The sequence below is a fragment of the Lipotes vexillifer genome, unplaced genomic scaffold, assembly GCF_000442215.2.
Source record: "Lipotes vexillifer unplaced genomic scaffold, Lipotes_vexillifer_v1.1 scaffold981, whole genome shotgun sequence".
In the NCBI taxonomy this organism is placed as follows: Eukaryota; Metazoa; Chordata; class Mammalia; order Artiodactyla; family Lipotidae; genus Lipotes; species Lipotes vexillifer.
This window is the reverse complement of record NW_006789191.1, coordinates 1,375,130-1,389,888: the sequence shown is the minus strand read 5'-3', so window position 1 is coordinate 1,389,888 and position 14,759 is coordinate 1,375,130. Positions and strand designations below refer to the sequence as shown.

The 14,759-nt window shown below is 41.1% G+C and overlaps 1 protein-coding gene across 1 annotated transcript in view; it reads right to left on the bottom strand.

The window, feature by feature from the left end:
- KHDRBS3 (KH RNA binding domain containing, signal transduction associated 3) overlaps window positions 1-14,759 on the bottom strand; it is a 159,873-nt gene that overhangs the window by 43,210 nt on the left and 101,904 nt on the right. Inside the window, exon 6 of the mRNA XM_007462417.1 lies at window positions 13,468-13,663. Within this exon, the coding sequence (XP_007462479.1) occupies window positions 13,468-13,663 (196 nt within the window). The remainder of the gene's footprint in view (window positions 1-13,467; window positions 13,664-14,759) is intronic.

Sequence of the window (14,759 nt, the reverse complement as noted above, 5' to 3'; positions counted from 1 at the left end):
GAGGATTGAATAAGATGGTACAGGAGAAGTGCCCGGCACACTAATATGTTCTATAAAGTAAATACCCAACAAATGGCAGCTGCCTTTTCTTCCATCAACTTCTAAAAGTTGAAGAGTACACTGTTTTTCTGTGGTTACGGAATCAGAAAAATATGAGAAGACTAAAACAGGAGAATACAGTTCTACACTTTTGTGATCGCTTCCAAATGAAGCCATCTCCTTCAGATACTGTCCTTCCAAACATATAATAAATTAAAGCAGCAACTTCTGACCTTAAGACTGAAGTTGATGATTTTACAAAGAAGCACCTAGAAAGCTCAGGATCCTCTTCAGTCAGTCAGACAGACCAGATAAGGGCATCAATCTGGAAGAAAGGTCCATGGCTAGGGATGCCTCTGCTATACAGTTACGATTGTGTCTCCGGCTCTGGTTCTTATACTCTTTCCTCACTTATTTTCTCACTTCTTCTAGGTCATAAACACTACACAAGCTAGAATACTGTGATTAAAAGCTTTAGACCCCGGGGTTAGGGAACCTGGGATCCAATCTCAGTTCACCCACTTCTCATCCCGCAGGCCACTGGACGGGATGTCCACCCTTGCACAGCGCAGGCTGGGTTATCCCCTGTGTCTGTGGCTTAGGGACCTTCCTTCCTTCCTCCTGTCTGGGAGAAGACACCACCCGGCAGCACTGTGAGGGCTGGGGCAGCAGCGTAGGGGGAAGCACGGGGGGACCACGTGCTCCACTGCACACCACATCCCCCGTGGGGAGGCCCTGATCGGAGGATCTGAAGAGAAAAGCGCCTGGCGCTCTAGTCAGATGTACTTGGCTCTGCTACTTCCTACGGCCCAGCAGCCTCAAGGAGCCTCTGCACATCCCTCTCTAAAACGTGTAAAAGTCCTTCGTGTGCCCAGCCATCCCCTGCCTCGCTCAAGTAGGCACTGCCACACCAGATGGGGTGGTTTCAGGACAATTCCACATTCTGTTCAGTAAACATCATACAGCTGGATAATCAGAGCATTTCAAGTACCTGAGAGAGCTTTCATATTCTGAAGAACTCGTACGACTTCATCTAGAACGCCCCACTGTGCGTATGTTTAAAGGCGATTAACCCATCAGCTCAGGCTCAAAAGCTTAGAATGATTACACAATATTAAGATATCAAGGGATATTAGTGAATGGTAAATACCTCCCATGAACAGAAGGCTGATGCAACCATAATTAAATGAGTTAAAAAATAATATGATTAGAATTTCTAAGACAATTCTAGTTTATACATCTTGAAAGGTGAGTTTACATTTAAAAAAGGATCTCACTTTTAAAATTATTTTTCAAAACTTGTTTCAGAATTCAAAAGATTCAGAGCCACTCACCTTTAGCTTGTTTCTCTCATTAGAATGTTTGCTTTGTTTATTTTGTGACTTTCCCTTCAATATCAAGATTTCTATTTGATGAAAATACAATTTCTCATTAAAAGAACATGTTTAGGGTGAGTGGAAACTAAGTAAGTTTCAGAAAACAACCAATTATAGAATTTTAAAGTTGGAAAAGAGGTTAGAACAGCATCTGGTCTAACCTGCTGATTTATAGGTAAAGTACCATCACCTGCACTTTGCAGATGACGAAGCTAAAAAGGTTAAATAGTTTACAAAAGAGAAAAAGTAGACATCATACAGACAATAAGCAGGATTAGAAAACAAGTATTTTACATCTCAGAATAATACCCTCTTTATTAAATTGCATTGTCTTTCCTATTTATTAGGTCACTAAATGTTTGCTAAAATTGGCTTTAATTTTATTTCACTAAGTATGTTTAACAAGGCACACGACACACGGAATGGCAGAATTAGCTGGCATTAATCAAAGCCATATCCTCCATATGTTTATTCAGTATCTCCAAAATGTCAGGCCCTGTGATAGGCTCTGGGCAAACTAAGATTTAAAAAAAAAAAATGACATAGTTCCTGCCCTGAAGAAATCCAGCCTACAGGGGACAAAGACAAGTAAGCAGACACTGAGGCAGGCACCACATGCACCCAGGGGTGCCTGAGTAGGACCAGCTGAAGAATAAATTCTTCACAGCTGAAGAATAAATAGTAAAAAGAATTGGTAGGGACAGAACAAAAAAAGGCATTAGAAGAGAAGCAACAGTACATACACAGATAGTAGCCACACAGTCCTGGTATGTTTAAGGAACTGCAGTATAGGTATTGATTGAAATAAAATGATGATGTGGGGAGAGCAGGGGGTTAAGAGGCTGAAGACGGCAGTTAAGAAAGCCTTCAGACATCACTCAGCAGAATCTCAATTTTATCCTCCTAAACTTCTCAACTAGCTCTTACGTTCTGGGGCTGGTGGGGCAGTAGCATCATCAGACTTTAGATACCAGAAAGTACACCAGAAGTGATATGTGTAATACATCATTTAAGGGAAGGACCCAGGGTTAGGGCAGGACAACAAGCAAAGGTGGGACTAGGGAGGCTAAGGCAATCATCTGCCTGTGTGTCTGTCCGTCCATCCATCCATCCATCCATCCATCCATCCATCCATGTCTGTCCATCCATCTAAACAACCAGCGTTAGAGGGCAGACAGCAGAAGCAAGAAGAACTACAATCCTGCAGCCTGTGGGAAAAAACCCACATTCACAGAAAGACAGACAAGACGAAAAGGCAGAGGGCTACGTACCAGATGAAGGAACAAGATAAAACCCCAGAAAAACAATTAAATGAAGTGGAGATAGGCAACCATCCAGAAAAAGAATTCAGAATAATGATAGTGAAGATGATCCAGGACCTCAGAAAAAGAATGGAGGCAAAGGTCAAGAAGATGCAAGAAATGTTTAACAAAGACCTAGAAGAATTACAGAACAAACAAACAGAGATGAACGATACAATAACTAAAATGAAAACTACATGAGAAGGAATCAACAGCAGAATAACTGAGACAGAAGAACGGATAAGTGACCTGGAAGACAGAATGGTGGAATTCACTGCTGTGGAACAGAATAAAGAAAAAAGAATGAAAAGAAATGAAGACAGCCTAAGAGACCTCTGGGACAACATTAAATGCAACAACATTCGCATTATAGGGGTCCCAGAAGGAGAAGAGAGAGAGAAAGGACCCGAGAAACTATTTGAACAGATTATAGTAGAAAACTTCCCTAACATGGGAAAGGAAATGGCCAGCCAAGTCCAGGAAGTGCAGAGAGTCCGATATGGGATAAACCCAAGGAGAAACACACCGAGACACATAGTAATCAAACTGGCAAAAATTAAAGACAAAGAAAAATTACTGAAAGCAGCAAGGGAATAACAACAAATAACATACAAGGGAACTCCCATAAGGTTAACAGCTGATTTCTCAGCAGAAACTCTACAAGCCAGAAGGGAGTGGCATGATATACTTAAAGTGATGAAAGGGAAGAACCTACAACCAAGATTACTCTACCCGGCAAGGATCTCATTCAGATTCGATGGAGAAATCAAAAGCTTTACAGACAAGCAAAAGCTAAGAGAATTCAGCACCACCAAACCAGCTCTACAACAAATGCTAAAGGAGCTTCTCTAAGTGGGAAACACAAGAGAGGAAAAGGACCTACAAAACCAAACCCAAAACAATTAAGAAAATGGTCATAGGAACATACATATCGATAATTAACTTAAATGTGAATGGACTAAATGCTCCAACCAAAAGACACAGGCTTGCTGAATGGATACAAAAACAAGACCCATATATATGCTCTCTACAAGAGACCCACTTCAGACCTAGGGACACATTCAGACTGAAAGTGAGGAGATGGAAAAAGATATTCCATGCAAATGGAAATCAAAAGAAAGCTGGAGTAGCAATACTCATATCAGATAAAATAGACTTTATAAAATAAAGAATGTTACAAGAGATAAGGAAGGACACTACACAATGATCAAGGGATCAATCCAAGAAGAAGATATAACGATTATAAATATATATGCACCCAACACAGGAGCACCTCAATACATAAGGCAACTGCTAACAGCTATAAAAGAGGAAATCGAAAGCAACACAGTAATACTGGGGGACTTTAACACCTCACTTACACCAAGGGACAGATCATCCAAAGTGAAAATAAATAAGGAAACAGAAGCTTCAAATGACACAATAGACCAGAGAGATGTAATTGATATTTATAGGACATACCATCCAAAAACAGCAGATTACACTTTCTGCTCAAGTGCGCATGGAACATTCTCCAGGACAGATCACATCTTGGGTCACAAATCAAGCCTCAGTAAATTTAAGAAAACTGACATCATATCAAGCATCTTTTCTGACCACAAGGCTATGAGATTAGAAATGAATTACAGCAAAAAAAAAACGTAAGAAAGACAAACACATGGAAGCTAAACAATACGTTACTAAATAACCAAGAGGTCACTGAAGAGATCGAAGAGGAAATCAAAAAATATCTAGAGACAAATGACAATGAAAACACAACGATCCAAAACCTATGGGACGCAGCAAAAGCCGTTCTAAGAGGGAATTTTATAGCATTACAAGCCTACCTCAAGAAACAAGAAAAATCTCAAATAAACCATCTAAGCTTACACCTAAAGGAACCAGAGAAAGAAGAATAAACAGAACCCAAAGTCAGAAGAAGGAAAGAAATCATAAAGATCAGAGCAGAAATAAATGACATACAAACAAAGAAAACAACAGCAAAGATCAATAAAACTAAAAGCTGGTTCTTTGAGAAGATAAATGAAATTGATAAACCATCAGCCAGACACATGAAGAAAAAGAGGGAGAGGACTCAAAGCAATAAAATTAGAAATGAAAAAGGAGAAGTTATAATGGACACCGCAGAAATACAAAGCACCCTAAGAGACTACTACAAGCAACTCTATGCCAAAAAAATGGACAACCTGGAAGAAATGGACAAATTCTTAGAAAGGTATAACCTTCCAAGACTGAGCCAAGAAGAAATAGAAAATATGAACAGACCAATCACAAGTAATGAAATTGCAAATGTGATTAAAAATCTTCCAACAAAAGTCCAGGGCCGGACGGCTTCACAGGTGAATTCTTCAAACATTTAGAGAAGAGCTAACACCCAACCTTCTCAAACTCTTCCAAAAAACTGCAGAGGAAGGAACACTCCCAAACTCATTCTATGAGGCCACCATCAACCTGATACCAAAACCAGACAAAGATACCACAAAAAAAGAAAATTACAGACCAGGATCACTGATGAACATAGATGCAAAAATCCTCAACAGAATACTAGTAAACAGAATCCAACAACACATTGAAAGGATCATACACCATGATCAAGTGGGATTTATCCCAGGGATGCAACGATTCTTCAATATACGCAAATCAATCGATGTGATACACCATATTAACAAACTGAAGGATAAAAACCATATGACCATCTCAATAGATGCAGAAAAAGCTGATGACAAAATTCAACACCCATTTATGATAAAAACTCTCCAGAAAATGGGCATAGAGGGAACCTAGCTCAACATAATAAAGGCCATATATGACAGACCCACAGCCAACATCATTCTCAATGGTGAGAAACTGAAAGCATTTCCTCTAAGATCAGGAACAAGACAAGGATGTCCACTCTCACCACTATTATTCAACATAGTTTAGGAAGTCCTAGCCACAGCAATCAGAGAAGAAAAAGAAATAAAAGGAATACAAATTGGAAAAGAAGAGGTAAAACTGTCACTGTTTGCAGATGACGTCATACTATACATAGAGAATCCTAACGATGCCACTAGAAACCTACTAGAGCTAATCAATGAATCTGGTAAAGTTGCAGGATACAAAATTAATGCACAGAAATCTCTTGCATTCCTATACACTACTGAAGAAAAATCTGAAAGGGAAATTAAGGAAACACTCCCATTTACCCTTGCAACAAAAGGGATAAGATACCTAGGAATAAACCTACCTAGGGGGACAAAAGACTTGTATGTAGAAAACTATAAGACACTGATGAAAGAAATTAAAGATGATACCAACAGATGGACAGATATACCATGTTCTTGGACTGGAAGAATCAATATTGTGAAAATGACTATATTACCCAAAGCAATCTACAGATTCAACACAATCTCTATCAAATTACCAATGGCATTTTTTACGGAACTAGAACAAAATATCTTAAAATTTGTATGTAGACACAAAAGACGCCGAATAGCCAAAGCAGTCTTGAGGGAAAAAAACAGAGCTGGAGGAATCAAACTCCCTGACTTCAGGTTACACTACAAAGCTACAGTAATCAAGACAATATGGTACTGGCACAAAAACAGAAACACAGATCAACAGAACAAGACAGAGAGCCCAGAGATAAACCCACGCACCTATGATCAACTAATCTATGACAAAGGAGGCAAGGATATACAATGGAGAAAAGACAGTCTCTTCAATAAGTGGTGCTGGGAAAACTGGACAGCTACATGTAAAAGAATGAAATTAGGGCTTCCCTGGTGGCGCAGTGGTTGGGAGTCCGCCTGCCAATGCAGGGGACACGGGTTCATGCCCCGGTCCGGGAAGATCCCACATGCCGCGGAGCAGCTGGGCCCGTGAGCCATGGCCGCTGAGCCTGCACGTCCGGAGCCTGTGCTCTGCAACGGGAGAGGCCACAACAGTGAGAGGCCCATGTAATGCAAAAAAAAAAAAAGAATGAAATTAGAACACTCCCTAACAGCATACACAAAAATAAACTCAAAACGGATTAGAGACCTAAATTTAAGACTGGACACTATAAAACTCTTAGAGGAAAACATAGAAAGAACACTCTTTGACATAAATCACAGCAAGATCTTTTTTGATCCACCTCCTAGAGTAATGGAAATAAAAACAAAAATAAACAAATGGGACCTAATGAAACTTCAAAGCTTCTGCACAGCAAAGCAAACCATAAACAAGACAAAAAGACAACCCTCAGAATGGGAGAAAATATTTGCAAACAAATCAACGGACAAAGGATTAATCTCCAAAATATATAAACCGCTCATGCAGCTCAATATGAAAAAAACAAACAACCTAATCCAAAAATGGGCAGAAGACCTAAATAGATCTCTCTCCAAAGAAGACATACAGATGGCCAAGAAGCACATGAAAAGCTGCTCAACATCACTAATTATTAGAGAAGTGCAAATCAAAACTACAATGAGGTATCACCTCACACCAGTCAGAATGGGCATCATCAGAAAATCTACAAACAACAAATGCTGGAGAGGGTGTGGAGAAAAGGGAACCCTCTTGCACTGTTGGTGGGAATGTAAATTGATATGGCCACTATGGAGAACAGTATGGAGGTTCCTTAAAATACGAGAAATAGAATTACCATATGACCCAACAATCCTACTACTGGGCATATACCCAGAGAAAACCATACCTCAAAAAGACAGATGCACCCCAATGTTCATTGCAGCACTATTTACAATAGCCAGGTCATGGAAGCAACCTAAATGCCCATCGACAGACGAATGGATAAAGAAGATGTGGCACATATATACAATGGAATACTACTCAGCCATAAAAAGGAACGAAATTGGGTCATTTGTAGAGACATGAATGGATCTAGAGACTGTCATACAGAGTGAAGTAAGTCATAAAGAGAAAAACAAGTATCGTATATTAACACATATATGTGGAACCTAGAAAAATGGTACAGATGATCCGGTTTGCAGGGCAGAAATTGAGACACAGATGCAGAGAACAAACGTATGGACATCAAGGGGGGAAAGCGGCGGGGGGTGGTGGTGTGCTGAATTGGGAGATTGGGACTGACATGTAGACACTGATGTGTATAAAACGGATGACTAATAAGAACGTGCTGTATAAAAAAATAAATAAAATTAAATTTAAAAATTAAAATAAAAAAATAAACGAGCATTTACCGAGGGACTACTATATGTTAGGTGGTAGTATAAAAGAGTAAACAAAGACAAAGTTAGCGAGAAGTCTGATGTGAAAACAATATACAAACAAGTAACTACCAATTGTGGAAAGTGCAGGCACTGTGAGAGGCCATCATCAGAGCACAGGAGGTGGACACGGGGAGGTTGGCAAAAATGTTTTCTAAGACGCAGGAGGACAAGCGTCTTCCCTAAAGCAGCTGTGACGTAGATTAACTGGAGATCAAACAGTTATTCATGAAGAAGTGAGCCATGTTTACTGTGTGAATGCAGGGAATGACGATGAACGAACGAGATCCTGGGCGCCTGGGTTCACGGAGATGCAGTCGTCCCTCGGTATACACGAGCGATTGGTTCCAGGACCCCCGCGGAACCAAAATCCACAGACGCTCAAGTTCCTATATAAACCGGATATGTAGTTATATCTGCATATAACCTATGCATCCTCCCTTGTATTCTAAATCATCTCCAGATTATTTATAATAACTAATACAATGTAAATACTATTTAAATAGCTGTAAATACAATGTAAATACTATGCAAATAGTTGCCTGCATGGGGCAAATTCAAGTTTTGCTTCAATTTTGGAACTTTATGGAACTGTTTAAAAAATATTTTCCGTTTATGGTTGGTTGAATCCACAGACGCCCAACTTGCAGATAATGGAGGGCCGAGTGTACTTTGCTTGTGTGTTTTCTTTGTATGTGGAGCCTAAAGCCATTTATAAAAAATGACTTCACTTTAGAAATTCATATGTAAGTTGGGGTCGGCCAGCAAGCACCAAACATGTCCTTTTGTGTAATTACAACGACATTTTGAATTGTTAAAGTGCTCTCATTGAATATATTCTGGGTTACACTAATTATTTGTCAGCTATTTAATTATTTGGACATAAGTAATGAATGAATGTCATTCTGGGAAAGAGGTGCTTCTTATTCTCAAAAAAGAGATGCGAAGTTACTGTAATTATATCCAATTTTACTAAGTTAAAAGTGGAGCAGAAGGTCCCAGTTTGTACTCAAATGGTTGAAAACACATCCATTATCTGTTTTCTTCCTTTCTGGAAAAAAGCTAATCGTGTTGAATTGCCTTGTATTCTTAGAGTTATTCTCAGAAGACTAGTGTTCATGGAGCGGGGGTGAGCCTATACTATTCAATGGCTACTGTGTGTTACATGTACTTTTGTGATAATAACATTCTCACAGTGGAACAGATTTGCCAACAGATGTTCTTCTCAATGACACATACTCAGGGAATATTCTGTGACAGTGACTCCGATGAAGAACAGCTGGCTCAGATGACATTGTAAATGATCAAGTTATCTTCACCAACTCACCTTGAGAAAAATCAGTCCAATTTCAATAGGCACAACATTCCGACAAGGAAATGCCTTTAAGTTATCAGGCTTTCTTGCTTGGGCTAATAGGGAACATTTTTATAATGGGCAGATTATAACTTTTTACTAAAAATAATATTAACATATACCATACATTGAGTTTTTTCTTGGGCCTAAAACTGTATTGAAATACCTTCATTTTAGTATACATAATCTGAAGAACACTGAGTATTTTATGGGCTGAAACGTATACTTTCTCAAAAAAGCACCAGTTGTGGCAGGATTTGAAAGAACAGGTTTCACCCCCTTTTTTGTTTAAATAAGCAACTGATATGATTTCTTTGCATCTTTTATTCTGGAAATAATGGCCTCAGATACTAAATGTTAAATCAGAGGTAAAATAAGTAAACTGAATTGGTTAGATAGAACCAACCAAGTTCTATAGAAACGGAACATTCATTACTACAAATGTATTTCAAGGAAATCATTAAAAATTACATTTTTGAGTTCCAAAGGAATGACAAGCCTTTTTTAGAGATACAGATGCTTGGAAATTCTTAAACAGTGAAAGCGCTATTGCATTTTTTTTTTCCCCTATCAATGTAATAATGCTTTGCTTATTATTGTTTTTTTAAATCCTAACCCATCCCATTCTTCCTAATGGTCCTCAGTTTCCATTTAAAGCTACTTAAGGTAGCTTTTAACCAGAGAATTATTAAACTGCAAGGGACCACAGAGGTTACATAATCTCCTGCCATCCTTTGCTGCACTCCTGATGACAGCAGGGTACAGGATCTGCTGCACTTTCCCCAAAGGTGAGGAGACCTTATCATCTCAGCTCGCAGAGCGCCGCTTTCAAACAAGCACAGGCTGTTCAAGATAGAACACAGGCCTTGCGTCGTGAATCCCGCATCTGCTCCTTCTGTATCACCCTTGTGATGTGAGGAAAGACACTAACTTCCCACATCTGAAATTTTCATCTGTATGATAAGATCACAATACCTCCTCTCTGAGTGGCTGTGAGAACAACATGACATGACATATAAGAAAGTGCCTCATGGAGAGCAGTTTCTCATTAAATGTTACGTCCTTCTTGAAAGTCCATTCTCATACTGAGATCAGACTTATAATGCACGACTCCGTTATTTTCAGCAGCTACACAGAATCGGTCTTACGTCTTTGTAACTTGCAACTGCCCTCTGAGCACAAGAATAAGGAAGGGAAGATCTTTTTTCAAATGCCAACTATCATATTCTTCCCACGGGATGGTTACAGTAACTGACTTAGAAAAGATCAATGGCAACCTTCATTAGGAAAACTTACCTGGTCCCTGTGCAGGGTTGTCTAGTCCAGTAAACATTTACTAAGTGCTTGCAATGTGCCAGAAACTATGCTAGTGGCTAGAGACTAATTACGAGACACAGTGCCTTTCCTGACAAGTCTACAATCTTCTGAGAAACAGACGTACACTAAGTGAAGATTGCACTACACAGCGACATGCTAATAAGTTAGATATAAACCGCTAAGTGACCTAAAAGGACAAAGCACACAGGAGGCATTTGGGGTGGGTTCTCCACCGGTGGCAATTTTTAAAAACTCGGTCTTGAGAATATTCATCCATTCAGCAAACATGTACTAAGGACCAACTATGTGCTAGACGTTATACTAGGAGCTGAGAATATAAAGGTGGGTGCAGGGGTGGGGTCGGGGGTCCCTACTCCCATGGAGTTTAGAGTCTAATTTATGATTATCCCAGTCCAATGGAATAAGTATTTTAGTAATACTCTAAGAAGACCAGCTTCAACTTTCCCACTTGCCACGTGAATGAGTAACCATTCTGGGGGGTTCCAGGACCCAGGCTAAGTTGGACATTTTGTAGTATACCCACATGATCTAAAATCCTAGAAATAAGCAAATAAACAAAATAACTTTTTAAAGGTTTTCTTTCCCCTTCCCATGCTGCAAACCTAAGCGTACAGTGCGAGTCATCTTTAGAATCTCAAACGGTTAAGACGAATGGCAAATTATAAGCAAGACAGCCAACGTGGGCATCTGTGATTTGAAGGCAACGCTGTGGTGTGGCAGAATGAGTACGAGCTGTGCTGGAAATGCAGCCTCAGGGACAATGCGTGCCTGGAGAGTGCCAGGCGTGAGTGTGGGCTCACACGACACAGGCTGCCTTTCTGCTTAGAGCCCTCCAGCCCTCATCTGCTCGTGACAGGACACATATTCTTCCGCACGGCCACCATCCCACTAGCCATGGTAGTGGATGGGAAGGGGTGTTAACAACTCAACAGAACACTTTGCAAATCGACTGTTTTCATGCCTTTGCCATGACTTATCAATAAAACTCAGAGCTAAACACAGAAAAACCAAGTGCCTTGAATTTCTCTTCCTTTTGCTCCCCTCGACTTTAACCTTCCAAGAAATTTTTATTTGTATTCATCTAATTTCATTCAAGACTCACCGGGGTATACACACTGAGACAGAGGATGTGTGTGTGTCTGGTTCACACTGTAGGAATTCAATCGACCTTTGCTGAGTGGAAAGATGAATTAATGTATGGAAAGAAGGCACTAGCTCTTTCTGCGACAGGTGGATTGGTGGATTTAGCCAAAAAAAGCTAAGTACCTTGCCTGACTCATACCATGTTTATAGCACAGGGGGGCCTAGGATCCAGGTTTCCCACACCCATTGCCTTGGCGATTACGGCGACACCATCCAGCCACATCTACAGCACCCAAACCTGAGAGAACTCAAGGCAGGCCGAGGTGGAAAAAAGCAGACACCGGGCCACCTCAAAGGAATTTCACAACGTTTCCTTTCCCTCAGTCTCTGCTACTCTCACGAGACTCAGCCTTCATGGATGAATCTGAGGCACAACTGCCAGATTGCTAAGCATACTAGTAAACAGAACCACGTCCAACTGTAAAGAACACAGAGCCGAGACACAGACACAGCCTTCCCCAAGTGAACAGCCAAATGGTGAAGCTGTCCACATTGCACTTATCTTCAGAATATAATTCGCTGAGCTCCCAGCGTGCGCTCTGCCAGTGCAAAGGGGTGCAGCTCTCTGTCCCTGCCCCGCCAGCGGCCACAGTCAGGTGGGAGACTGCGGTGATGCTCAACAGGCCAGCTCTTGCCTCCCATGAGTTGCCCTAGTAACAGCTGACCTAAGTCTGCAAGGACAGACAGGAAACAGTCGGATGAGGGGGAGGAGCAGTTGAGGCCGAGGCTGCTACACGAGGAAAGTTCTGGACGCCTAAGAGGACGCAGCACATTTAGGGAATTATAAGAAGTGCAGTACGACCAGGACGAAGACTCAGCTCCTTCGGTGGCTGCAGGTGACACTGAAGAAGTTGTCTGCGGCCCAGGGATTTACTGCAAAGTTCCAGAAACTGTGCAAAGAGGTGCTGAGCTCCTAGCAAGAAACCTCCATTAAAGGGAGACATGAAAACCTACTGGTTCTGGCATTTTAGGCCTCTCACTGCTTCCCCCTTCTTTGACAACAGTTCATATACTCTTTCTTTAATACTTTCAATTACTAATACGAAACATCTATCCAGTACTCATCTTCCTCACTTATGTTAACCAGAAAGTTACAGTAAGAATCCCAGGGGTTCTGTATTCTTGGTAAAGATTCCGCCCTCCCCACCCCCTGCCACCCATTTTCCATGGATGTCTTTTCTTTCTCTTATGCTAAATAAGTCTATGAACCATACCAAAGAATTATGGAATGATAAATGGAGAAACTGATAATCCATTAATTTAAAAAACTGGGAACTTTTATTTTCTTCACTGAAAAGAATTTCCACTAAGAATCAGTATTCAGCAGCACAGCTTAAGAGGAAACACTTAAGGGTAAAAACAGCTTGGTATACGTAGGCAACTGCTTTTTAAATGACTGAATCACTCAGAGGCAACCTGGAGAGGACCGTGGCCGAATGCTACGCTACACGCCTGGGGGGCTTGCCCGCATGCCTCCTTGACCCTGGTCCTGAACCTCGCCACCACCCAAACTCATCTTCCATATCTGAGGTTTAAGTTATTTGACGAAAGAGGTTACTTCTTTCACATTTTCTGTGCCTCTGGTACCAAGTACTTATTTAGCACTCAATAAACGTTCGCTGAAGAGCTAAAGCAAGGTGAGGGATATTGGTCACGACACCCGACGCTATGTCTGGGTCACAGATCATCAGAACACCTCCACTTACATAATCTCCATAGGTCTCTTGTGTTGGGGGTGGCGGTGGAGGTCTGTACCCAGTTGGGGGGACGCCTCTTGCTCTGGGAGTGAGAAGTCCTCTTCCTCGACTCACTGGCCCTCGGGTGGAAAGGATTCCTCTGGAAGTTGGCGTCCCTCGCGGTACCCCGACTCCCACTGGCCGGGCCGCGACTCCTCCCCTTCCCCTGCAAGCAAGAGGGTCAAATTAGCAATACTCATGGTATTCTCTAGCATTCCACTGTGCGCATGCATTTATACCTCACAAAAATCAGTGTCCCGTAATTCTGTAAAAAGAAATAAGAAAACCATATGCAAAGTGAAAACTAAAGGCAAATGAGAAACAGGTACCTACCTAAAGGAAGGAAATTAAGTCATTTGGGCAGCTAGTCCAGCAACAATAAATATGGTAACATCAAAGAAACCCCAGGAGTCAGTGTCTGCCTGGGACACAGAATAGGAAACTGACATCTGGGGAGGCTGCATCTACCGAGCACTCCTCCATCACATCCTGCCAGGGTCACAGCCAACCCTCACTCCAACACTGTGACTTGGGCCTTACCTGGCTTGTCTACGGACAAGGAAACGGAGGCCTAAACAGATCTTAAGACTGTCTGAGAACACACAGCTGGCAAACCCGGGACCAAAACATGTATCAGATTCCACGAGAGAGGGAATAAAATGAACTTTCCCAAATAGTGTACCTACTACCTAGGGACTGAAAACATCATTCCTAGGTTAAATAAACACATATATTTTCTGAAGTAGAATTCAACATATTCATGTATTTCTAACATAAAATATGAGACTTCCAAGTCAGAGAGGACGGCAGGAGGCAGAAGAGCCCAACATAAGGTAAAACTTGAGGAAGTGTGCAAGTCCCATGAAGAAATGAGGACAGAAGTTCGGCTCCACCAGAAAATAAAGGCATAGCCTGACCCACCTCCTGTGGACAATGTCCTCCAAACAAGGAGAAGCAAGCAGATAATGAGGCTGCCTACAGACCAGTTCTCTCTTCTTCTCTTGTTTGATTGGGATAGCAAATACACAGCTGAAAGCTCCAATCCCACAAACAACAGAGAAAATTAACAAAACCAAAAGCTGGTTCTTTGAAAGAATCAATAAAATTAATAAACCTCTAGACAGGCTAAACAAGAAAAAAACAACAATATCATAAGTGAAAGAGGGGTCATCACTACTGACCTCAAGGACATTAAAAGATAAAAAAGGAAGATGATGAACAAGTCTAGGCCCACAAATTTGTTAACTCTGATGAACTGGACT